Source organism: Azolla caroliniana, unplaced genomic scaffold (assembly GCF_043228905.1).
Source record: "Azolla caroliniana isolate FFs.n. ecotype wild unplaced genomic scaffold, voAzoCaro1.0.p SCAF_17, whole genome shotgun sequence".
Lineage (NCBI taxonomy): Eukaryota > Viridiplantae > Streptophyta > Polypodiopsida > Salviniales > Salviniaceae > Azolla > Azolla caroliniana.
In genome coordinates, this window is record NW_028230452.1 from 18,918,617 (window position 1) to 18,945,241 (window position 26,625).

A 26,625-nucleotide genomic window follows, 5' to 3' on the forward strand; every position below is an offset into this window, starting at 1 on the left:
TCTAATTATTAGATTGGTAAAATAAATATGAGGGGGGAAGCTCGAGTGAGATGAAAGGAGAGAGAAAGACGAGATATAGATAGATAGATTCTATTATCGTCTTTGGAGGTCAAATATGACCTATGAGACCAAAAAATAATAAATTTTACGTAATACATGTGAAAGTGAGCAACAACTCTCGATATTCAAGAACTTTACTAAAGAATGTTTTAATTGAGAGTGCACATTGTGGTTGTGAGAGGAATTTGTGCAAAGAGTGGGCTTGGATGAAGATGTGTGGAACGCAATGACGCATGGTTGAATATAATCAAAGGTAGAGCATTGTATCAAAGTGTGATACTCAGACTCTCAAACTTGTTTATGGAAAAGTGTGCATAGACACTTGTAGCCCAACACCCCGTCTCACATCGCAATGCATGTGAGCTACGTCACATGGAAGCGATGGTCCGAATGGCAGACAACGGGATGGGCTCTTACATTATACGGTTTCCCTGTTACACGAAGAATATGGTTTTGTAGTTAGGTGCAACATGTGTAGTATAATGTGTGAAACATGAGCCTCCACATTTGTCCCATATTATGATTCATTGGCGTTGCAAAAATGCCTCATTTACATATGAATCTAGTGATGCATCATGAAGCAAGTGTGTTGCATCCCATCTACCAAACCATTTTTCCATATCTTGAATCCAACCGTAACATAAAAATTCGCTTTTATGTGTCTTTTGGACCTTAAACATGTATTCAACAACCTTTTCAATGACCATGATCTCAATGGGAAGTGATTCCCCCTCAGGGAGTAGGAGGGTGTATGTCGTTGGTTTCTTGACTCGTAGAAACTTTGTAAGAAAATGTTTTTGGGCAATTTTAAAACTCTTTCTAATATGCTTATTTTACTACCTCTAAGCGGTGTGTAGTACATTCATTCCATATATGATTTGAAGGAACTTCAAGACCGAGATATTTGAAGCTTTCCACGCATTCAAGTTGCTCATTATTGTACATAATGCATGGTTTATCTTTTTTTGACTTTTCACAAGCACAATCCTTGTTTTAGAGTGATTGCCACTTAATTTAGCATGCATGCAATTTTTTTCCAATGCCTTCATAAACTTTTGCGCATCTCCTAAAGTATTTGCAAGAATTACTACTTCATCTACATATAACAAAAACATGATGACTACATTCCCCTTGACAACTTCTTCAAGACCTTCTTCCTTCACAAACTTGGCAACCATTTCGTCCAATTCATCGATGTATAGACTAAATAGAGTTGGTGAGAAGGGGCATCCTCACTTAACACCAATAATGTTATTGAAAAAATCTGAAAGTCTATTGCCTATATGCACACAACATATAACCTTTTCATATATTCGGGAAATTGCAAGCATATATTCACTTGACACCTTGAGTTCTTTCATTTGCCTCCAAAATGCTCAAGAGGTACCATATTAAAAGCTTTCTTGAGGTTTATGAAGCAACAATACAAACCTTTACCTCTCAAGCAACTATCCTCCATTAATACTCAAAGGGTGACAAGGTAATCAATGGTGCTTTGGTATTTTTGAAAGCCAACCTGTCTATAAGCTGTCTTACCATTTTTTTCAGCCCATGCACTTATCTTTGATTCCATTATACATCCAAATAGTTTTGCCATTAACGAGCCAACTATGATGGTTCGATACTTGTCTACGTTATTTACATCCTCCACCTTTATGTAAAGGTTTGATCCAATTTGTCGTCCACATACAACATGCCATGTTGCAATGCATGATTCAACATATCACTTATCCATGCATTGCAAGAGAAGGGAGAAGAAGAAGAGAGAGAGAGAGAGAGAGAGAGAGAGAGAGAGAGAGAGAGAGAGAGAGAGAGACGAGAGAGGAGAAGTTGTCTCTAGTGATGTTAGCGGACACCACTTGTGGACAACAACTACAACCACGTCAATGTTGTCAGCGACAACTTTTGACGGTGACAGGGAGTGGCAAAAATATGGATGAGAGAGATGACAAATGGGGTGGCAGTGGACGTGACAATGGGTGGGTGGGTGGGGGGGGGGAGGATATGCCCATCTCTGTCTTTGTCTCTTATTGCCCGCCTGCCTCTATCTGTGTCCCCCCACCCGATTCTTTGGGATGCGCCCATCTTTGTCTTTGTTTCTTGTTGTCTGTCTCTATCTGTATATGTCCCCCCCACCCGATTCTTTGGGATGCCCCTTTTTTTTTTATCACAAGTTATATGAGAAGAAGAAGAAGAAGTAGTAGTAGTAGCAAAACCAACATCAAAAAATACATCACCACGTTCAGGGATGGGATTGTAGTAGCAACACCAACATCTCTCTCTGTCTCTCTCTTTCTCTGTCTCACGAACGACAGATACATCTATCTTGTCCAGAAGGATATAAATACATACATATGTAAGGTCTGCAGATATATATATATATATATAATTGATGTGCATATTAAAACATACCATATCCCATCTTATCCTATTTTGTTGAACTGAGAGAGCCTGTTTCACGGTGTGTGATCACAGTAAAGAAGTTTTCCTGCTAACCTTTACCTAGATCGTCATCTACGCCCCCAGAATCCTCCCTGATCTTTCCTATCATCGATGGACGAAATTGGTATGGAAGTAACCTGGTTTTAACAATTATTTATTTTTTACGGCGCAGACATTGTGCCACACAAGTGCCGCAAGAATTAAAGTCCATTAACTCTCTATTTGCTTGTTACAGTGGACTTGACAGTTTTGGACAGTGAAAATAAGATTTCCATTGCTTCAACATTCCCTGGTCATCATGAAGGTATTATATGTTATCCATTCATTTGAGACCGCTACTGGTGAGGCGGGAGTGAAGAATGGAAACTTTAGGACAACAAGGAGGAGGAAAATGCAGAAAGGAGAAGATAAAGAAGCGGGAAGAAGGAGGAGAAAAGAAGGAGCTGAGAAAGGAAGACAATGTAGAAGAAACTTGGTTTTCCTAATTTCCCTTTTTTTTTATTTTGTAAAAACGTCCTCTGTGAATGCGGCTGACCCTTCCTTCTTTTGAACACATCGATCGGCAGCTTCATATCTTGACATGTCATTGAAATATTCCTTCATGCGTTTTCTCTTTTTAAAACAGTAGACATGCTCTCTTGGTGAACACATCGATCGGCAGCTTCATATCTTGACATGTCATTGAAAGATTCCTTCATGCATTTTCTCTTTTTAAAACAGTAGACATGCTCTCTTGGTGAACATATCGATTGGCAGCTTCATATCTTCACATGTCATTGAAAGATTCCTTCATGCATTCTCTCTTTTTAAAACAGTAGACATGGTCTCTTGGTTTACATTTCAGCTATTCAAGATAGAGATTACAAGTTTCTCTCGAGAGCCGTGGAAGAAGCATATGAAGGTGTGAATTGTGGGCATGGAGGGCCATTTGGTGCTGTTGTGGTACGAAACCAAGAGATTGTAGTTAGTTGTCACAATATGGTCCTTGAATATAATGATCCCACAGCTCATGCCGAGGTCACAGCAGTTCGAGAAGTAAGTACATATATTAAAATCATTAATATATCTTTCCACATTTGCCTTCAATTACAAGCATGTATGTCACTAAAAGCTCTCTTGATGTAAAGCTATCCAATTCTCTGTGCTGACATTTGCTCTTGCAGCTGCTCCATATGATGTATTGGAATTAGTGTTCAGGAAAATGTTCTTTACTTATCTGCTTGAGTTTTCTTTTAATGCATGAGATAATACCCCAAATTTATAGGATTTCAATAGATGATCCATATAGTTCAATTAGATTTTGTTCCCTTCTTAAATATTTCAAATATTTCTTCCCAGAATGTTGAAAAAATCTACCATCAGCACTCTACTGAATGGGGTAATTTCTCTGGAAACGAATTGAAATCCGTGGGAGGACACCAATGCATATTACTAGCAATTAGTGTCATCCCCAAAACCCAAAAATAATGTATGTACCATGGACCATGGACTTAAGATAAAGTTCTAATGAATGGTAGAAAGTTATAGGATATTTACGAGCCCTTTAACAGTTATTTTGTAAGGTTCTTGCTCATCATATAACTACTTCAAATAAAACCTAGCCTAGTTTTGGTAGTTTTTCGAGAGTATAAAGTATAAGGAAGTTAAAACCAAAGTTCTGCAGTTCTACGCTCACTGTTGTCGTATTTGAAAACGAAGGATTGGAAAATAGGCTGGATAAATTTGAATGCCAGTTGCTTTCTCCTTTTGCAGAAACAAAATTTCCATATATTTGTGAGATAATAGAAATTTGAATTGAAAGATGGTAAATCATGTTGCAGCTGATTTTATTGTTTGACAATGGAGAAAATGCTCTTTGATCACTATTATACTAATCCTACTTTCAAAATTGATGACTCTGATTTCTCCTCTTCAGAAGATTCCTATGACCAACTGGATATGCTATGGAGTTAGGCCACATGATGACTAACTAGTACAATTCTCTATTCTGTAAATCCAACAGTTTGGCTTTTGCATAAAAGTGATGGCCTAGTTTTTTCTAGTATTTTCAAGACTCTCCATATGAAATCTCCAATTCTTATTAAGGTTCCCTCGAGACGTGAACATAGGAGCTCAAATGGCATGATAGCATTTCTGACTTGCTTTTGTCTTGTTTGCCTCCAACAGGCATGTAAAAAGCTCGGACGCATTGAACTTTCAGACTGTGAGATGTATGCTTCATGTGAGCCTTGCCCCATGTGCTTTGGTGCTGTGCATCTTGCAAGAATTAGGGTATCAAACTGATCTAAAAGTGATTTTTATTTTTTCATGATCAACTTGTGGACCTCCGTTTGGAGAACCTGGATGGATAATGAATGGATTTTGAATTTTAATTGGTGATTCTGGGTTTCAATTGATCAGCGGTTAGTATATGGAGCTCAAGCTGAAGCAGCTATTGCTATAGGGTTTGATGACTTCATTGCTGATGCTATCAGGGGCACATCACACTACCAAAAAGCAAGTTTGGAGATCAAGAGGGCAGATGGAAATGGTGCAGCGATTGCAGAGAAAGTGTTCAAGGACACAAAGGAAAAGTTCCAGATGTATTAACTGGTGTTTGAGGTCATTTTTGGGCAAATATATCCCTGCACATATCAAGAATGATGTCAAAGTAATTTTTGCTTTTTGAAATTAGAGTGAACTCTATGTTAACTATCACGTGTTTGCGACTAGCTCCATAATAATAGCCTTCAACAGGTATAAATTGTTGCATTAAGTGGATGGTGATAATTAGAATAATTTTGTCTCAAAACTTGCATAAGGAGCGCAATGGTAGCGGAAATAATCATAAACTTGCAAAAAGCATAGTACAGGCTATAGGGCATATTGCAGTACGTATCGGGTCAAATAATATTTACAGTTCGATATTATGTTAATCTATCATTGGATATACCCGAGTCAATTGAGATTCAATATAACAGCTCCATAGTACAGGTATAATATATTACCATTATTAATTATCAGAAGAGAACGTGATGCAGAATGTTTGTGAGGCTTATCATTTAAAGTAAGAGCAATTATTGAGGAAAATAATAACATTTAATATGGGAACAAAATCATTGTGGGAGATTGGAATATTTGTGAAATAGGATTATTGAGAGATGAATGATTGATTCATATCTGAACTTTGTGAATGAAAGGATTTAAGGGGTCTCAAAGATCATGTATAATATTGAGCTTATTGAGCCTTTTGCAATGTAATCTTGCCACTAACTTGGGCTTTTATCATTGATGATGAAGTCACCATTAGAATAGTTTTTCATATTTGATCTGTGTGAAATCATAGGTATTAGGCTGTGTTAAAGATTATTTGTGTAGTATCATGTTTACCGAGCCTTTCATAGATTATATGTAGTGGTTGTCAAGCCTTTCACGATGCAATCTTGTCATTGATTTGGGATTTTAGTACTGATGTTGATGTCACGTATCAGACAAATTTTTCTTTCTTGGATAAATAGGTAAGAATGATGCGTCTCCACTGATGTCTACCCTTTCCTCTTAAGGGATTTGAAAAGCTGAATTACATAATTGCTTGAAATCAATTCAATTTTGCTCATGTTTTGGTGGATGTTAAGCATGCGTTACACATAATAGTTAATCCAAGTCTATTGGATGAGGGAAGAATAGCATTGCTTAAAAATCCAATTAGAGGAGAAACAAAGTAGGTTCAAAATGAAGTTGTGGTTTTATATGGGTAATTTGACAAGGGTCTCTCATAATTTGTGGGATGGTTGTGGAAGCGATAAAAAGTAGTCCTAGCTATATTTGTAAGTTGCAAAGAGATCATTATGAGGGTGTTGCTACCAATTACATTAATTAAATGTAATAGCAAAGGAGTTCGAGAAGAGTAAGGCATATATAAGACTTATCAATGTATATCTTTTGGGTTTGAGGCTCATCAACTCATATGAACCCTTCAACATCCATAATTCTTCTTTCTCCCCTCTTGTGAAGAACAATTCTAGAAATAGTTGAAGGCATGGTTGTTGCCTTATAGCCTTACATTGCCAAACCATAGTAAGCACCGAGGGGAATTTGATTAAACATCCTATGCTTTTTCCATGTCATGTGACCCATAACTCTTACAAAGTGATGCTAAACATAGGTATACAAACTTTGGTGCATAGATGATGGAAGGACAATTCAACACTTGGGAATCAATGAAATTTAATGCTTATGGAACAATTATATAATCTTATTGCAAAATAATTGAATTCCCCTTCTATAAGTTTCAAGCAAATGTACGGAATCACACACATTTGCATGAAATAACGTTACCCAACCAAAATTTTGCCCAAACAAATTTTTGCAGTTTCAAATGATATCTTGCTTTAGCAATGACGCAACCCTTACATTCTTGGAAGTGATTAGTTCATTGCTTGATGTGGGTCAGTCAATTGTGGAGTATTAGACACATAATCTTAGGCTCATCAATAGAGTCTCGACAATGTCCCAAGATGGCGTGTTGAGGGGAGTGGATAGTCCCCTTTATATATCACCAATATCTTAGGCCCTTAGACAACCACATATTCCCATCTGTAACTATAGTAAGTATGGTTTTATCTGAAAGTCTAGGATAAATGGTTTGACATCATTAAACCATTAAAATTAGCTTTAGAATTTCTCCAAAAGATTATGCCTCATGAAACATAAAAATAATTTGTGTTTTACTTGAGGGAGATATGGAGCACAAACATTCCCACTATGGTAGAGGAGACCATTAGAAATGTGGAAGGTTGACTTTGAAGTTGTGATTGTAATGTCATCTAGTTTCTTGTAAAGAAACCATCATCATGGTATTTATAAATTCTAGGGAATTGGTTTAGTATACGTATGTTTTGGACCTTTAAAAAATCAGCAAATGACGTCGCCAATTACAAAACATTATGAAAAAACTTTTGTATAAGACAAAAAAAACCAAGACGATTGTAAAAGAAGGTGTTGGTATCTCTCAAACACGATGCATAGCTTGATGCTATACCCAACACTTTTGTGTCTCGCCAAATATTGCAAATAAGGTGACATTTAGTGTTGTCAAAATATGCCGCGAAACATTGCATTTGTTGTGCAAAACGAAAAGAAGAAAAACAAAACATGGGATTTTAAATATTCCCAGCTATATGTATCGATTTATAATATTGTTATGCACAACAAAACATACCCAATAAGGTGCAAAGCATCTAAAATACAGAAAATCTAATTGATAAAATCATCAATCACATAAAACATACACATGATAAGGTTTAGTGTCACTAGAGTTGGCGCAAGCCAATGCAAATGTTCTTACATTGAGGATTGTCATATTAATTCCTGATTTAGCCACTAAGATAGTTTCTTTATCCCTATCCTATTGGAAATTGAACAAGAAATGCATGACCTTGCGTATGTGTATGTGTATGTGTATGTATCCACGTGTATGTATGGTTATGGAGGCATTTCTTCTAGTTTCACGATGAATTTCCATCATTGTACAATTACAATTGTCCCCTAGTTCTCTCATGGGTTTGTTAACAAGAAAATGTTGTTGCTTACTTAGCTCTTAATAACATGACTTCTCTAACAACCCCAATGTTCCTCAAACTTCAATCAACATGGACACATGATGATCGAAATCTCTTCTCCCATGTGAGCCCATTGATCCGAAATGCATCAACATGATCCAATGAGCTGACAAACTCCCATACCAAATTATTTACCACTATCCCATACATTGTCACATCATGGAAACTTTCGAACACACTCATAACACGACAAAAGTAGCTCTTCGGGGACACTACACATTGTCTCTCGATTGGCTACTTAGACACATCCCACAAGCTAAACCACACACACACACGCACACACACACACACACACATGCTCCTTGTCCACTTTTAGTAACTCCCACTGCACTCTTTCTACCCTTTTGATTTCATAGTCTTGTCCTTCACTAGGTGGTTAATAAACACCCTCTCACATTATTGGATTTCTCAAAACCCATATTGTCCCTTGACCCTTCTTCCCATTTGCTCACCTTGGATTGGTTAGTTCACCACTACCAACCTCCCTCACATAAATAGTCTGATACCTTCACCCAACCATAGCCGTCACTAGTGATGTGTGAGTCACATAGGTAAGTTAAGTTACTATAAAAGTATATATATTCCTCATACTTGGCTTTCCAAAATCTTCAAATGATTCCCATGTGCCTAGTGTGAGGGAGTTTACTTCCTTCACGTTTATTGTTTGTATAGGTTTCTTTTTTGGGGCTTAGGTTTCTACGTTTTAGTAATTTTGCTAATTGCCCTATGTTCTTTTTACATTTCCATTAGCATGGGTCGACATTTTTTAACACTTTCAATTTTAGGGCCACTTATCTTGGTAGGTTTCATTTTGTAGTTTCTTAACTTTTTGGCAAAGAACCTTTTAACGTTATTGCTCTCTGTCTCTGTCTCTATCTCTGTCTCTGTCTCTCTCTCTCTCACACACACAAACACATTGTGTGAAATTTCACTCTCAAGCCCTCACTATTCCTCATGTTTTTCTTCTGTTGGTATATTCTCTTTGCTTCCTCCTTTCATAGATGTTGTCCTTCTCAATCACAAATGTTTCATGTACTTGGCATTTCGTTTCTTGCTAGAAGGTGCTACTCTCATTGTCTCCATATCTTTTCCCCTTTACACACGCACAATTTTCAACAAAGTTGATTCCTCATAAGTGGATCAATGAGTCTTGGTTTGAAAGTAGCAATTGGAATCATTGAAACAAAGATAAAGTGGTGTTGTCAAAATGATTAAAAGTGACCACTCCTAAACTCTTCGATGAGTCATCATCAGAATCATCCCAAAGCTTGGACGTCATTGTTGCGTTGAGTAATAGAGACTAGCATTCCTAGATTTTGCGTTTGGGTAGGAGTTATGGGCATTTTATAGTTGGTACGAGCTACCTTTGGTATGTTGCTATTGTGAGACCTCACTTCCCTTCAATACTAATGGGGTATCATAAAATAAAAGAGGTGGGTGCCTTACACAATATTGTTACCAATCCCTAAAGCAAGGAGACGTTTGATGAATACATGTTTGTTTGTTAAACGGTTCGCATTCAGATGCAAAAGAAACATAGAAAATGTAGCTCCCTAAAGCTTACGGTTTACAACGTTTAAATTGTACAATATGACAAGAGTCTCTAGAAATTGTGATATTGTTTTTTCAGTTTTCGAATAGTGCCCTATTCTATCAATTAATTGTTCTTAGAATGGACCACTTTCCACAACTGAAAGATTGGTTCAAAACATTACCAAATAAATGTAGTTTCCTTGTAACAGAATCACCTCAAGAGAGGCGGCTTCAGAACTGTTAGGCCTATCCACTCAAGTGGAGCCCACAACTTACAGACGGTTGAGAGCCGGCCTAGGGCAGAAGAGTCGACTGAGAACCAAGTGAGGGTTGAGGAACAAAGCCAGCAAGGAGTATCTAGAGCCGATTAGGGCCGACAAAGAGTCGACAATTGACTGACAATTGACTACCGGCTGAGCGCCGAATCAACTTAGGACTAAAAAGAGAAAAAGTTATAATTATTTATAACTATATTTATATATACATATATATGTATGTATGACTTTTTCTTTTGTATGTTTTTTTTGTGTGTGCGTGTGAATGTGCAAGGAAAAAAGAGACACTGCACAAAAAAGAGAGCAAGACATATAAAAGGCGTGGAGACACACGTACAGAATATACATAGAGAGATTGAGACATTGAGAGCAAGAGATAACTTTGAGTACAGAGACAACACAAAGAGAGACAATTGAGAGACAACGGTATATACGGAGAAAACAAAGAAGTGAGAGAACAAAAGAGAGAAAAACAACAAGAGCCGGATGATGAAGACCCGATGAGAACTGGATGAAGAGTACTCGGCAAGAGCCGAATGGCGAAGGCTCGGTGAGAAGCGCTCACCGGATGAAGGGACATATTCGTAAATATATTTCTGAGAGTCCATCGGGGCTATATGTGTAAATAGCCGAAAAGTCATATTAGTATAAATATGACTTAGGGCAAACTCTTTTAGTGTTGTTGTCATTCTTGTTGGCGCAAGATTAGAGTGCGCAACTGTGTACAGAGAGAGTGAGAGAGAGGAAGAGGTCGTTGCCTCTTATTGTAACCGCCGCCTGTGGCGAAGATAGCAAGCTCGAGGTCGTGGCCTCGGTGCTTTCTTATTGTACATTCTTATATAGTGATAGTTTGCGGTCTGTGGGCTGCCGTGGTTTTTCCCGAGTTTGGGTTTTCCACGTAAACATCGTGTGTACTCATCTCTCTATTGTGTTGTGCTTTCATTCCCTGTTTTCTGTGTTTTATTCTAGGCTCGGTTGTGGCCGAGTGTTGTTCATCGGGAGCGTGTAGTTCCTGTCAATTTCCTCTAGTCAAAGCCTAGACAGACTCTACTCAGTTGTACTCACTGTTATTCTATCCACCCAATCGAGTGAAGATTGTAGCCAAGGTTGTTGCCTTGAAGTTTGTACATTCCTCTAGTCAAAACCTAGAGAGGTTGTACTTAGTTGTAATCATTGTTATTCTATCCACCCAATCGGGTGAAGGTTGTAACCAAGGTTGTGGCCTTGAGGCAGATACATTCCTCTAGTGAAAATCTAGAGAGGTTGTATTCGGTTGTACTCAGAACATAGTGAAGTTGTTTGGAACCAACGGTTCCCGTGGTTTTTGCCTATTTTGGTTTTCCACTTTAAAATTTGGTGTACTCTGATTTTTTGTTTCTATTTGTGTCTGTCTTATATCATGTTGGAAATCTAAAGCTCATCCCGATTCACTCCAATATTCCTAACAAGTGGTATCAGAGCCAAGGTTTATACCCTCCGCAAAACTTGGAATATGGATGATTCACTAGGCGGGATGATTAAGTTGTCTGGATCCAACTACCCCATATGGAAGTCCAAAATGAGGGACATGCTAGTATGCAAGGACTTCTGGTTTCCTATACAACATGGTAAGAAGAAACCCGAGAAAATAGATGCATTGACTTGGGATGACATGTATCTAAAGACATCTGCATACATTTGATGTTTTATAGACATGAGTCTATATAACAACTTCGGTGATGAAACCAAAGCAAACGAGTTATGGAGGAAAATCGAGAGTATGTTTCAAACCAAAAATGCCTTAAATAGAGTCTTCGTGTTTAGGAAACTTGTAAGAATTAGATATCAAGATGGCTCTAGTATGGCAGAGCATCTAAACATGTTTCAAGGATTAATAAGTCAAACTGTCTCTTTAGATATACCTCTAGCAAATGAGGTGTTGACCTTGTTATTGTTAGGCTCTCTCCCGGATAGTTGGGAAACCCTTGTGACAATTGGGATTGTGATGAGAATCGTGACCGGCCACAACCGGCTTCTCGTTCGGATGTTTGGGTGCAGGGAATGCAAAATAGAATGCACGTAAAATAGAATGCACTCAGACAGAGTATGAAAAACAGAAATAGCACAAGAGACAGAAACACGCGATCTTAACGTGGAAACCCGAAATGGGAAAACCATGGGGGGTCCACAAACCCCGAGAAACAGAATCACTATGCTAAAAAGGAGGAGTACAATTAGAAGCTCCGAGGCAACGACCTCGAGATTCTACTTCGTCAACAGACGACTACTCAGTTACACACTCTCTCACTCTCACTCTCGTACAATTACACAGTTACAAAGGCAACGAATTTCTGAGTAACTTTTCTAACAACAACTCATCATGCTAGCATTATTATTGCCCTAAGTACTTATATACTAGTACACCTTTTGGGTTATTTACAAGTGTAGCCCATAAGGGCATATTTAGACTATTTACAAGTATAGTCTTTTGAGTTGGCTGTCTACACAATTTCGGTTTCGGCCTTGGCCAACTTTCTCATCAACTCGGCTCTTCTCTTCCCATCTAGAGGGACTCCTTTCCTAACAGACTCCCCCTTCACTCCGACATGGGGTACTGCACTAATCCAATCTTCTGTCGGCACACACTTAGCTTTTGGGTTGGTAACACTTTAGTCAACATATATGATCCATTTTCAGCCGTGTAGATCTTCACTAGAGTGAACTCCCTTTCTTCTACCCTCTCGCGGAGCCAATGATACCTCCGTTGGATGTGCTTTGTGCTCGAGTGGTAGGTGGCATTTTTCGCAAGGTGGATGACACTCTAATTGTCGCAATAGAATTGGAATTCTTCCTGCCAAATTCCCAGCTCACTGATAAACTCCTTCATCCATACGATTTCCTTGCCGGCTTCTACTGTGGCCATGTACTCGGCTTCCGTGATCGACAACGCCACGACCTTCTGCAACCTCGATTGCCACGAGACAACTCCCCCTGCATATGTCATTACGTATCCAGACGTGGATCGGTTGGTATCTGCATCAACTGATATGTCCGAATCCGTGTAGCCTTCCAATGTGGGGTTACCTGAGCCGAAACGAAGACACACGCTCAAGGTGCCTCTCAGGTACCGAAATATCCATTTCACAACAGGCCAATGCTCTTTCCCGGGATTGCTCATCTATCGGCTGACCACTCCGATGGCGTATCCAATGTCCGGCCTTGTACACACTATCGCATACATCAGGCTTCCAACCGCCGAGGCATACGGGACTTTTGACATCTCGGCCTTTTCGGTTTTCGATTTCGGACATTGATCTTAACTCAACTTGTAGTTCATCGGCAATGTCAAGCCGACCGGTTTCACGCCTTCCATGTCGAATCTTTGGAGCACCTTTGTCACATATTTCTCTTGTGACAATCATAGCAATTTCTGTCCCGAACAATGTGCATACCCAGGATTTGCTTTGCCGGACCCATATCCTTCATCAAGAATGACCCGTTCAAGGCCATCTTTAGTGCTTGGATCTTCATATGGTCCCGTCTGACAATTAGCATGTCGTCCACGTACAATAAAAGGATGAGGAAATCTCCTCCATCGAACTTCTTCACAAATACCCAGTGATTGGCCTGCGTTTTGTGGTACCCGTTTTCAGTCATGAAGGATTCGAATTTTCGGTACTATTGCCATCGAGCCTACGTCAACCCGTACAAGCTCTTCCTCAATTGGCATACCATGTTTTCTTTACCTTTCATTACGAATCCTTCCAGTTGTAGCATATATATCTCCTCTTCGAGATCTCCATGTAGAAACGCCATCTTGACATCCAATTGTTCGATTTCGAGATCCATGTTGGCCTCAATGCTCAACACGGTTCGGATGGACGTCATCTTCACTACTGAGGCAAATATTTTGTCAAAATCCACGCCCTTCTTTTGTTGAAACCCTTTTACGACAATTTGTGCTTTATATCTAGGTGAATTTCGGCCATCTCTTGGTTTCAACTTGTATACCCACTTATTTTGGAGTGCCTTCTTCCCCTTCGGCAACTCGGTCAGTTCGTATGTGTGGTTCTCATGCAAGGAATCCATCTCCTCTTGCATGGCATGTGACCACTCTCGGCAGTGGGTATCTTTCGTAGCTTCTTCATAGCTTTCCAACTCCCCTCATCGGTTAGCAGTACGCGTTCTTCATCTAGAAATATTCGGGGGCTCTTCGCTCTCTAAGGGGGTATCTTTGGCCTGCGTTCGGTACAGTTAGTTCATCTTCAACCTCTTTGTTCGAGTCGATTTCGGTTCCTCGTTCGGACGACTCCCCTTGATCATCAGTTGTTTCTCGATTTTGCCGAGTATTAGATCGATCGATTGATACGTGTTCGATTTCGATTGAATCGTCATCTACACGATCCAACCGAGCATTATCTTGACTCGATTCGGTGGTTGGAGACTTTTTCTCGTTCTCCCAATCAATCATTTTCTTCTCTTCCATGAAGACAACGCCTCAGCTCCTAATCACCTTCTTCTCGGCTAAGTTCCATAGCCGATAGCTGAACTCATCATCGCCGTAACTGAGAAATATGCACAACCGAGATTTCGGGTCTAATTTCCCCCTCTGGTCCTTTGCCACATGCACAAAAGCAAGACAACCGAACACCCTCAAATCTCGGTATGACACGTCTTTGCCACTCCATACCCGTTGTGGGATATCACCGTCCAAGGGTACTGAGGGTGATCAATTTACCACATATGTTGATGTCATTAGCGCCCCAGCCCAGAACGTTTTCGGTAATTTCGCATGTGCAAGCATGCTTCGGACTCTCTCCATTATGGTCCGGTTCATTCTCTCGGCCAACCCATTCAGCTACAGTATACTCAAGCCGAATTCCTTCTTTTCAACAATATTCTTCGAACAGTCCGCGGTACTCTCCGCCATTGTCCGCTCGGACTACCTTCAACTTACGGTCGGTTTCTCTCTCGGCCCTCGCCTGGAACTCTTTGAAGAAGGATAATACTTGATCCTTCGTCTTCAGCACGGAAGCCCACAACTTCCGGCTATAGTCGTCTATAAAGGTCACGAAATATTGTGAACCACTATGCGACTTCGAGTCCACGTAGCATACATCCGTATGCACGAGTTCCAGCGGTATCTTCTTCCTCATTGGGGGCCTCGTTCAAAAGGATGTTCGATTTTGCTTTCCGGCCAAGCAATCCATGCATTTCTCAAGTTGCACGTTCTTCACTTCCAGAATGAGGTTGTCCTCGGCAAGCTTTTGCATCCCCTTTTGGCTCATGTGGCACAACCTCCTGTGCCACAGTTCACTGACTATTTCGGCTACCACATTCACTTCCCCACGGCATAATCGAGCATTCATTATGTACAATGTGTTGGTTTTCCGTGCTCGAGCCACGATTAGGCTCCCCTTGCAAAATGTCATGACACCATTCCGGATGCTACTTGAGTAGCCTTCATCATCCAGCCGACTGGCTAATATCAGGTTCAATCTTTACGGATCCGAGATCATCGGCCCTTTACGATGAGAAGCATTTCCGATCAGGGGTTAGGTGAAATGATGCACCCGAATCGACCACCCACGACGATTCATCGCCGACAAGGTTCACTTCGTTCTACTCGCTAATGAGCAACAACTCCTCCTCACTTGTCGCAATCGCTGAGGTGTTCCTCCTTTCCGAATTTTTTTTTGGTTGCACACCATCGGATCCCCCTTTTTCCTTTCGGAAATGTCGGCAATTATTTTGAAAGTGCCCCGGCTTTCCGCAATAGAAGGATGTGGCCCTTCCTCTCGACTTCGACCTCGTCCCCGATTTGTCCCGGTTTTGGGGACTCCGATACCCGGCTCTTCCCCGGTTGTGGTCATCTTCCGTAACCAAGGCCTTCAGATCGGTTCCGGTGTTGTGAAGTACGAAAGCTTCAAATTAAAAGTCTACAAAAAGATAAATACGTAACTAAAATAAGACATATCTTGATCATGTTTTATAAAGGTAATATTAAAAAACACACTATGATAATATTATACATTACATGTATAGGCAAATAAAATACATATACATTATATTACATGGACAAGAGAGGACTTGAACCAACAACCCCCACCTTATGACTCATAAACCTTACCATTTACCCTATAATTGTAGTATATATAAAACAATATGTCTTGTTTTATTTGAAGTAATATTGTATGGTTTAAATCTTAAACTATATAATGTATTATATGGATTTAAACCATATAATGTACTACATGTGCACCATATATTGTATTACATAGATGAGAGAAGACTTGAACCAACAACCTCCACTTTATGAACATCAAAGCCTACCATTTAGCCAATACTCAGTTGTTTTATTTAAAGTAGCATTGTATAGTCTAAACCATGTAATGTACTACATGTGCACCATATGGCCCACATGCAAAACCATCCCCTTCCTATAAAAGGAGAAGGGAGTATAGTCACAACGATATGAAGGAATTGATCAATATCAAAAGAACTATATTATAGATATCAATAGAATCAAATAGAGTTATATGGTAAGAGATATCACAATAGAGAAAGAAGAAAAGAAGGTCAATATACAAGAGAAGCTCTAAGTTGGCGGTTGTGGTGCTCAAATCTCAACAAAAAGGGTTCGAGGTTCGAGTCTTATCTCATTGAAAGATAGAAGAGAAGATTGTGGTCTACTATCAAGAAAGAGAAGAGTGATAGAAGCGAAGATCGTGGTCTACCTTGTGAGACAAAGTTCGAATTCAACAACGCTCGCAACTATTTTGTAACTCTTTCATCAAATAATTATAGATCTCTTTTATTGCTTCAATTATCATTCTATATCCTATCTTGTTGATCACTATTTATCTATTTCTACTATTTCGTCTCTTCCGTCCAAAATCCCAGTGATTCCTTCATCCCTTTCACATTATCTTCTGTATACGCAACGCTACGCTTCTAGGTGAGCCACGCCATGACACCGGACTCCCGGTCCTTTCGGCGAACTTCTTCATCTAGCAAGCTTGATTTGACTCTTGCTAGGGACAACTATTCCGTTCCGGCCCGACGTTGCCCAACATGACAAGTAACGTCTCCCAACTATCCGGGAGGGAACCGAGCAGGAGTAATGCAAGTACCTCATCGGCGAGAGGTACTTCCAACGAGGTGGCTTGATGTATCAGTCCCTGGAAGGCATTCATGTGCTCCACTATACTGGAGCCGTCCTAGTACCGGAGCCTCACTAGCTTCTAGAATACCGAAACCTGATTAACAAAAATCTTGTTCTGGAACATGATGTTGATCTTCTCCTAGAGTTCATGAGCCTTACTTTCTTCATTGAAGTTGTTGTATAGGCTCATGTCAATGAAGCACCAGATGTATTATTGGGAAATCGGTCCCTCTGGATGGGATCCGGTTATGAATGAAGTGAACCAGGTGAGAACCGGAAGAGATCCGAAAACCATATCAGATGGAGCCGGTGAGAACCGGAAGAGATCCAGAAGCCGAATCGGATAGACCCGGTGAGAACCGGATGAGAAGACATATCTGTAAATATGTTTTGAGTAAGCCTATTGAGGCTTTATTTGTAAATAACCCTAAGTTCATATAAGTATAAATATGACTTAGGGCAATCACTATATAAGGTGATGTGGTTGTTGCCATATTGTTGTATGTGTATAACTATTGTATAGACAGAGAGACAATGAGAGAGGAGATACAAAGCGATACTCTATTGTAACCGCCGGTTGGTGAAGATACAGAGCTCAAGGTCGTTGCCTCCGAGGCTCTGATTGTACCGTTCTCCTATAGTGATAGTTTGGAGTCTGTGGGCTCCCGTGGTTTTTCCCATTTAGGGTTTTCCACGTGAACATCTTGTGTACTCTCTATTGTCTATGTGTGTACGTGCGTTCACTCCTTACTTCCCATTTCTGTGTTTGATTCTCATCGACAAGTGATTCAAGACTTGGTTGTGGCCGAGCAATATTCCACATTATTCTCTACATGTATGTCGTCGTCTTCATGTGCATCATCTCCCACACTGTGGCGTCGATCTTATCCGGTCTCTTGTCCCTAAACTGAACTAGCAACCAAAGATCTTTAACCACCGGCATATCCCTCATCTTCGACTTCCACACTGAGTAGTTGGGAGCCGATGACCTTGAATATGCCACCGAACGATTCTTCCATTTCCTGTGTTGTTTGCTCTGATACCACTTTGATAAGAATCGTGACCAGCCACAATCGGCGTCTCGTTCGGATGTTCAAGTGCAGGGAACGTAAAATAGTATGCACATAAAATAGAATGCACTCAAACAAAGTACGAAAAGTAGAAATAACACAAGAGATAGAAACACACAATCTTAACATGGAAACCCGAAATGGGAAAACCACGGGGGTCCACAAACCCCAAGAAACAAAATCACTATGCCAAAAAGGAGTACAATTAGAAGCTTTGAGGCAACGACCTCGAGATTCTACTTCGTCAACAGACGGCTACTCAGTTACACACTCTCTCACTCTCACTCTCTTACAGTTACACAGTTACAGAGGCAACGACCTTCTGAGTAACTTTTCTAACAACAACTCATCATGCTAGCATCATGATTGCCCTAAGTACTTACACACTAGTACACCTTTTGATTATTTACAAGTGTAGCCCATAAGGGCATATTTAGACTATTTACAAGTATAGTCTTTTGAGTTGGCTTTCTACACGATTTCGGTTTCAGCCTCGGCCGAGTTTCTCATCAACTCGGCTCTTCTCTTCCCATCCAGAGGCGCTCGTTTCCTAACAGATTGCAACACAACAAATAGAGCTAACATTGGACATGCTTGAGTCGAGTCTTCTACATGAAGAAGCACGAGGAAAGGAGCGTGAGTCCAACCATGAGCATGAAGCCCTAATCATAGAAAACAACCCCAATAGAGGAAGAAGCCATACTCGGTCCACAAGATCACAGAAATAATATTGAGAGGAGTTCAAAATCTAGAAGTAGGAAAGACTTCAAGAAAGATTTCTCATATTGTTATTGTGGTGGTCCAAATCACTACAAAAGAGATTGTAGGAAGAAGAAGAGGGAGCAAAAGAATGGAACCACTAACAACAAGAAAAATGACCTTATAACAACTACATGTGATGGCGATATTATTGTTTGTGATGATCTTTGTGATAGTTTAGCATGGCAGCAAACCGATTGGGTCATTAACTCGGGAGCCTCGTATCACATTACCCCGTATCGGGAGATGTTCGAGTCATATACTGGCAGTGACTTTGGTAAAGTCAAAATGGCCAACCACGATGTGACAGAGGTTGTTGGGATAGGGGATGTAGCCTTGGTCTTAGACACAGGGTTGCTATGACTAGGATAAGGGGTGAGATGGTGGAAAACAATGGCTAGAATACCCGGGGGTCAAGTGGTATTTACTATTCGAAGAAGAAGAAGAAAAAGGATTGAATTTTCTTTTTCCTACTCTCCATTAACCTCCCCCTAACCAACCAATTGGAAATAACCATGAATATATATATATATATATATATATATATATATATATATATATATATATGGCGTAGCTGCATTACTGATGTTGTGTAGCGAGAGTGATAAAGTTTGGTAGGAATATATATGAATATGTTTATTCGACTAGAATAGCATCTGCTGCCACAACTAAGCAAACACATTATACGTGCGTTTTCAGGTGCATGCAATGCCTGTGTTCATCCTGATACAGGTAACAGAAGGAAGGTGGGCGTGAGCGTGAGCGTGAGCCCGCACCCTTCGCAACGCAACAACATTCATGAATGTGGATTGGAGAAAAAGTATGGATAGCATTATTTATTTTAGATCCTTTCTTCCGTAAAGCTTAAATTATTGCTATTAGAGAATATTTGGACCATTTTCGTTGACTGATTGATCCTCTCCCCCGGGTGAGTATTGACGGAATATTAATTAATAACCAATCTCGGATGGATATACATATATATATATATATACATATATATATATATATATATATATATAGAGGCCAGCCAGGCACGCACTTGCATCGGCTGTCGTTGTTATTATTGTAACTATTATATTTATTTATAATTATGTATGTACATATGTATATGTATATGTATAAGACTGGTACGAAGTCCCATCCGGCCAGTCAGTGATATAAGCATGGATTGATAAGAAAAATCGAACGGAAAATATATTCATTCATTCACTCACTAAACAATTGAACGATCTAAAAAGCGAGCGTGAAGGAAGGAAGGTATAGTTAGAGAGTAGAGGGGGAAGGGAAAGGGGAGGTTAGCGTAACGCCGCCGCTGCCGCTGCTGTTACACCAGCCACCGGTCTGCCGCTATACATAGTGGTATTACTGAAGTTAGAGGAGGAGGAGGAGGTGTGGTGGACCTCCTGGTGGATGTGATTTATACGGAAGAGGAAGAAGCCTAAGGCGAGACCGGTGAGGATGGCGAGGAAGACTCCTGCATTGAAGCTCATGAGGAGCAGCATGAGGAGGTAGCCGGATGCAGAGTGGAGGACATACGCCAGCGTCACAACCAGCAGCCGGAAGGTGCGGTGCTGCAGGACCCAGCGCCACACATCCTTGCACTTGCACTTGCACTTGGTAGAGCCGGTGCTGGAGCCGGAGCCGAAGTCGGGCGTACAAGTCCATGTCCATGTCCACGTCACACGCCACCGCCGCCGCCGCCAAATGTTGAGCACGTCTGAACACCACCAGCAGCAGCCAGCTCCCTGATCCCAACATTTGTTGTTGTGCATGTGGCGGCCTCCTCTGCTGCCTTCTCTGCCTGCCACCAGAACCGGCCCTCCTCCTCCACCTCCTCCATCATCATCCTGATCCTGATTCTGATCCTGCTGCTGCTGCTGCACAGCAGTAGCAGCAGCAGCAGCAGCAGCATTTCTGCTGTTATTAAAGACGCCAGCTCCTCCTCCGGACGTGCCGCCCATGGCAGTTGGGTGGATATTATTATTATTATTATTATTATTATTATTGATGAAAGAAGGCGCACTGGGATACATATCGTAACGGTCATGATGATGATGATGATGATCATCCAGGAGGAGGATAAGGCTGCGGCGCCGAAGCTCGGCAAACCACTCATAGAAGAGAGCCAGGATGAGCACGGCTGCGAGAGAGAGGGCATAGGTGAGGCGGCTGTGAGGAGCCCAGTCTCGGAAGAGAAGCTGCACATGGTGTCCCCAATGCAGATATAAGCGCATCATCATTCGAACTTGCTCTGGGTCTACAACCACCTGTACCCCCTCCTCCTCCTCCTCCGCCGACGATGTCTCTGCAGCCCCTGTACCTCCTCCCACCGCACCCAATAGCAACTGCTGCTGATGCGCCTCCATCATCTCCTCTTTAGAGTTACTACTATGTATATACTCGATTCTTTCTTAATTATCTATTATTAGCTCCAACTTACATCATCATCAAAATGGAACACAAGTAAAAGTAGCTTGGCAGATCAGCGATCAACTTCCCTGCTCATGTTCAAAATCTCATCAGTACGTACGTGTACTCCTGTGTCGATGGATGGATGGTCATGGTCATGGTCCTCATCCCTTCCTCCCTCCCTCTGTGTTAGCATAGCATAGCTGCATGACGTGCAAGTTAGCCCATGATCATCACATAAGCCCCAACTACTTACATAAGTTTAAAGCCATTTTCATTACCTAATAGTAGTAGCCTACGTTCGGAACATTATCATCATCATCATAACTTCTTCCCCTTATTAAACAAACAATTTCCTTGTACATATTGTGAAGCTGTTAACGGGGCACGCATAGATAGATAGGTAGATAGATAGATAGATAGAGAGAGAGAGAGAGAGAGAGAGAGAGAGAGAGAGGAATTCAACCAGAGAAGAGAGGGATCAGTCGATAAGAGAAGAGCAATGGTGATGGCGATTGATATATATGATGTTACAGCCTCACACGATCGATCGAACACAGTTTTCTTTGACGACAGATGATCGAAACCCCAACATATGATTTGAAAAGAGAGAGAGACATACAGACAGACAGAAAGACAGGGTAAAGGGAGAAGATACCACTATCTTTCCACCTCCCTCAAAACAAGCGCACGCCTCAAAAGCATTCATCCCATCTATCAAATTATTATTATTATTCCTTTTCTTTGATAAGACTTTTTACACACCCACTCCACTTACACTCTCACTCACTCACTCACTCACTCACTCACTAACGCTTACCAGATTCTTTTGTAGTGTTCCCAACCAAACCGACCTCAACCCAGGGTCCATATACATACTATATTTTGACTCTCTCTCTCTCTCTCTCTCCATTTTCTTTTCATGCCAATTTCTAGGATTCTCCTAAATATTATTATTATTATTATTATGATTATAAATGCCCACCTGTAGTCCTCCCTCCTCACCTTTCATATATGTACATACCTTGCATCCCTCCCTATACATATCAACATGCTTCTTTCCAATTTCCATTGTACTTTGGCGCTCACAACACCATTTCCACAAATACTCAAGTTGTCAATCATGTGTTCCCACACTGTCTGCCCCTTCTGTTGGATCTCAATTCTGTCCGTTTGAGAAACCCTAATGCCAGGTGAGAACCCACATAAATTTATTACAACCAATTAGTAGTCAGTACTCACAACATTTGTCTTCCTATTAGTAACATGCAAAGGAGAGCGCATCTATAATCTCCTCTTAATCATAGAGAAAGTAGAGATCGCGTACACATGAAAGTAGAGATCCATACCAATAGTTGAAATATTTCTACAACAAAATGATCAGTCGGTGAAATATGACCACAAAGTGATCAATAGATCAATGTATGCATTTAGACTACAATGTATTCTTTCTACATATGCCTCTAAAGAATAAACCCTAAAACCTTAGTATGCAATGGAAATCTACTAGGGATTATTGCAAAAAACTAACAAATAAATTAGTATATGTGTTTAAAGTACAAACATTCGATGAAAAGGGCATTTGTGTGCATTTGGTACATTTCCATATTGAGTAGATAAGTAGGTACTATCAAAACTATAGTTTTAATAGATGTTTTTTTATAATCTTATATTGTTTTGTATGAAGTTGCTTGAGCTCTTGCGTGCTCCAAAGTCCCCCATCCCACCCCCAAAGATATCCGTTGCATCATGTCTTGGTCTTCCAAGGCTTAGTTATCACTAGATGTTATATATTTGGAGTTAGCACATTGAAGTCTCCCATGAAGAATACTTAGCCTAGAATTGATTTAGATCTTAATGCTCTTAGATAGCGTGGAATAGATCTCTTGGGAGGAAAGTGACATAGCACAATGAATTAGACTTGCATCACTACTTAGAGCTCAAGTACATATATATATATATGGCTTCTGCATCCCTTTCCAACACTTCTATATGTGGATATAAGGCTCGTCAGGAAATAATTGTGATGTTGCTTATATATTTTTGCCATTGGCTTGCATGTAGACAAACTCATGTATTGAGAATCCTCTACTTTAGGTTCAAATGTCCTAAAAGTTTGGTGCATTTGTGTTTATTTATAAGGCTAGAAGCAAGTGCAAAGACATCAATGCCACCAAAAAATCAACTTCTCAAGCAAATCATCTCTAGTTCTTGAATTGCATGTTCACAGTCATATCCCACCAATATCATGTCAAACTTTGGGGTGCTTGTTTTGCAATGAAATGTAATTTTCATTTTGATAAGTATCCCTTGCCGATCTTCATTTGTTGTGGTTATGAAAGCAACAATGTTCTTGTTGTGCCCTCCTCAGTGTTTGCACATTGAGCTTATGGCATTTCGCCTTATTACTTTCCTTCTTCTCTCCATTGGTCCCTCCTCTTGAGTTTCTCTCCTATTTGATATCCCCAACCACTCAAAGCCATCCCTCTCATATGCCTCAAATGTAAACTTGGAGTTTCACCTACTTTCCATTGCTTTTCTTTGGTTTTACAAGTAGACATAAACATGCATTATAGGCTCACATTAGCGTACACACATGCACTCACATGTAGATGTAGATGTAAAAGAAATTGGGTTCACACATATGCATGCATAAATGTTGGCCGCATGAAAAGAGCATTGAATGCATCAATTAGGATCTGCAGGCCTTATGGTTAGTTGACAAGTAACCATCATAATATACGCTCGATGCAACAAATGTGTGAGTATATGGGGCCCTCTATGCAACTGTAGGTGATGGCAAAGTTTGTCAGGAATGGTTTTATCATCATTTTTCTCTTAATGGACACTTGGTGCCTTGACGACATAGAATATAAACCATCGATTCCACCACTTTTGCACATTAAATATGCATTGGACTTAGGCTTGTGTATCCCTCTTGTGGATCCGACTCAACCAGTTAAACTCTAAACAAGCATAATGTTCCGAACGCCTACCTCTATTAGATTTTTAAACAAGCTTTGATTATGTACAAGCTAGCATTATGAACAAAGTCTCATCTAAACAATCGATTTAAGCCCCCTTTCTCATATGCCTCAAATGTAAACTTGGATTGGTGACTACACAAGCTAACATTATGTCCAAAGAGCAAGTCTAGTGAGATGCATGCGTTGCCTCTTATTTGCAAACAACCACCGTTGATAACCAAAGATACAAATCACTATGACAACTAGGATAGGGAAGAGGGCTTCCTATTCCCTCGTATTTCTTTGAGCAAAAGGATTATCTAGGGCTCCTTTAGCACTTGAAAATGCATCACCAATGTTCAAACATTGAAAACAAAGTCACATATCATTATATAAAATATAGGACCCCCATATAAGCAACGCTCACATTCTACAAATTAACTTATGCATTAATTAAAGTCAACCATTCACCTCAATCCTCCTCATCGAAAGATAACTTAGGTCAAAGACTTCCTTCGACATTAGGCCTCGAGAAACAGAAAACTTGGGGTATATTATAATTTTAACTAGTTCTGCTCCCGGAGGATGGGGTGTACAAAAACTTGTTCATTTATTTTAACGTTGTCCAATAGTATGTACATGTAACAATATCTGTTCAACCAGGGAAGCTATGGGGAACAACCCAAATCACCTATTGAGGCCCCTAAATGACCGCTTATAGGCAAAGGAGGTAAAGAATGCAAGAAGACAGCCAGAAGGTTTCCCTAGATGTGGCAACCCTTGGAAGAGTGGGTAAAATAGCTCAAGTTGCATCCTTTGGGGAAACAGTGTAATGTCTCCTCGCCGTGCCCATGCTTTCCATAGCCTGAAATTAGAGAAGTCCAGGAGACTATGTCTCGAACCTATATCTCATCAAACACTTGTCGTGCCATTGCAAGCGTACCGCACTTGGCATACAATATCCACTAATGCATTTTCCGAGGATCAGCATGGATTTCTTCGCCCATCTAAGTAGCTCCCATACTGCCACAGGCTTTCAGGATACAAGTAAAGGTCATTATTGCATCAGGGGAGAGGCCTTTGCTTCGCATCTGTTCAAAGAGCATTTGAGAGCTTTATCACCATCTCCATGTTGGTCACATCCAGTGATCAATGAAGTACAGCCAATTACATCCAATACAGTGAGATCATAAAAAAATGTCTTGTGCCTTTGCAAGGTCACCACATTTCGCATACATTTCCACCAATGCATTCCCGAGCGTACTATTGTTTCCGAGGTATCCTTCCCTAAGAATCTCTTGATGGATGTTTTTACCCTTCTCCACTGCTCCAAGGTTGCCACAGGCTTTTAGGACGCAAGAGAATGTGATTGAATTGGGAGAAACACCTTGACATCGCATTTGCTGAGGGAAACACGTCAACGCTGTCTCGCAATGACTATGCTTACAATATCCTGAAATCGGCACATTCCAAGATATTGCATTTTGGATTGGAAGCACATCAAACACTTGCTGTGCCTTTGCAAGTGCACCACATTTCGCATACATATCCACTATTGAAGTGCCAAGAACGATGTCACTTCCTAACATCCCATGCTTCACAATCTCCGCATGAATCTCACTTTCCTTTTGAGTGTCTTGTGTGCTACTACAAGCTTTCAAAATGCAAACGAAGGTGAGTGCGTCAAGAGACAACCCCTTTCGTTACATCTGCTCGAAATAACAGAGAGCTTTTTCCCATGCCCATATTGGGCATACCCTACCTTCCGATGAGGGCCATCCATGAGACCACATTCTGTGTTTGGAGCTCATCGAACACAAGTCAGGGCCTTGGAAAGAGCCCCACATTTAGCATACATAACAACTAAGGTTGTTCCCATGAAAATGCTCTTCTTCAGAAATCCCCTCTTGAGGATATCCTTGTTCATTCTGAGACCTTTACACAGATCCTTTTCTTTGGTACAAGCTTTCAACAACATTACAATACTTCGAACACTATCCTTTCTCTTTGATTACAAACTACTTTATCTCAGTGTAGTTGTGTGCCATCTTAACCTATGTTATACTTCTTGATACATGAAATGGCATATTCTGTTCTACATCAATAGCTATGTGCAGGTGAATACACAATGATCACTAGCATTGAATCCAATAGATGTTCCAACACCCTGAATCAGACAGGTGAGCTAGTAGATCTACCGTGTTGTTTCCACCAGTAGGAGAGAGAAGGGAGGCCATGAACGGATATTCTGTCTGCTCAGTTTCTGGACTGAGATCAAGCAAGGTTAACATGTTCCGGTCACCTTAACATCCTTTGACTAGTAGTCCTTTCAGGTTATCTCCCCTGTTTCTGGAATATGAGCAA

At 40.5% G+C, this 26,625-nt stretch overlaps 3 protein-coding genes across 4 annotated transcripts; 1 reads left to right on the forward strand and 2 right to left on the reverse strand.

The window, feature by feature from the left end:
* Nucleotides 1–2,444: 2,444 nt before the first annotated feature.
* LOC147853409 (Cytidine/deoxycytidylate deaminase family protein) lies at nt 2,445–5,253 on the forward strand. Its single transcript, XM_087333588.1, has 5 exons — nt 2,445–2,626; nt 2,738–2,806; nt 3,347–3,537; nt 4,669–4,773; nt 4,903–5,253. Exons 1-5 carry the CDS (start codon nt 2,614–2,616, stop codon nt 5,089–5,091), a joined length of 567 nt encoding a protein of 188 aa, XP_087189714.1. The 5' UTR covers nt 2,445–2,613; the 3' UTR covers nt 5,092–5,253.
* A 14,837-nt stretch (nt 5,254–20,090) lies between these two features.
* Nucleotides 20,091–21,971, reverse strand: LOC147853410 (uncharacterized). 2 transcript variants are annotated; one of them, XM_087333256.1, is made up of 2 exons: nt 21,762–21,971; nt 20,091–21,498 (listed from the first exon to the last, which is right to left on the reverse strand). In XM_087333256.1, exon 2 carries the CDS (start codon nt 21,253–21,255, stop codon nt 20,182–20,184), a length of 1,074 nt encoding a protein of 357 aa, XP_087189382.1. In that variant the 5' UTR covers nt 21,256–21,498; nt 21,762–21,971; the 3' UTR covers nt 20,091–20,181. The 2 variants fall into 2 exon arrangements, with proteins under 2 accessions (XP_087189382.1, XP_087189380.1); XM_087333254.1 differs by having other exon boundaries at nt 21,577–21,971.
* A 3,477-nt stretch (nt 21,972–25,448) lies between these two features.
* On the reverse strand, nt 25,449–26,044 carry LOC147853411 (pentatricopeptide repeat-containing protein At2g13600-like). Its single transcript, XM_087332860.1, has 2 exons — nt 25,969–26,044; nt 25,449–25,915 (listed from the first exon to the last, which is right to left on the reverse strand). Exons 1-2 carry the CDS (start codon nt 26,042–26,044, stop codon nt 25,449–25,451), a joined length of 543 nt encoding a protein of 180 aa, XP_087188986.1.
* Nucleotides 26,045–26,625: the final 581 nt, after the last annotated feature.

What these genes read in the sequence shown, in the direction of transcription:
- LOC147853409 (XM_087333588.1), top strand. An exon ending in AGGTCACAGCAGTTCGAGAA is followed by an intron (nt 3,538 to 4,668) that starts GTAAGTACATAT and finishes TGCCTCCAACAG; the next exon opens with GCATGTAAAAAGCTCGGACG. An exon ending in TGCATCTTGCAAGAATTAGG is followed by an intron (nt 4,774 to 4,902) that starts GTATCAAACTGA and finishes TCAATTGATCAG; the next exon opens with CGGTTAGTATATGGAGCTCA.
- LOC147853411 (XM_087332860.1), bottom strand. Translation starts at nt 26,044, where the DNA reads ATGGATGGCCCTCATCGGAAGGTAGGGTATGCCCAATATGGGCATGGG. An exon ending in CTCTGTTATTTCGAGCAGAT is followed by an intron (nt 25,916 to 25,968) that starts GTAACGAAAGGG and finishes GCATTTTGAAAG; the next exon opens with CTTGTAGTAGCACACAAGAC.
- LOC147853410 (XM_087333256.1), bottom strand. Translation starts at nt 21,255, where the DNA reads ATGATGGAGGCGCATCAGCAGCAGTTGCTATTGGGTGCGGTGGGAGGA.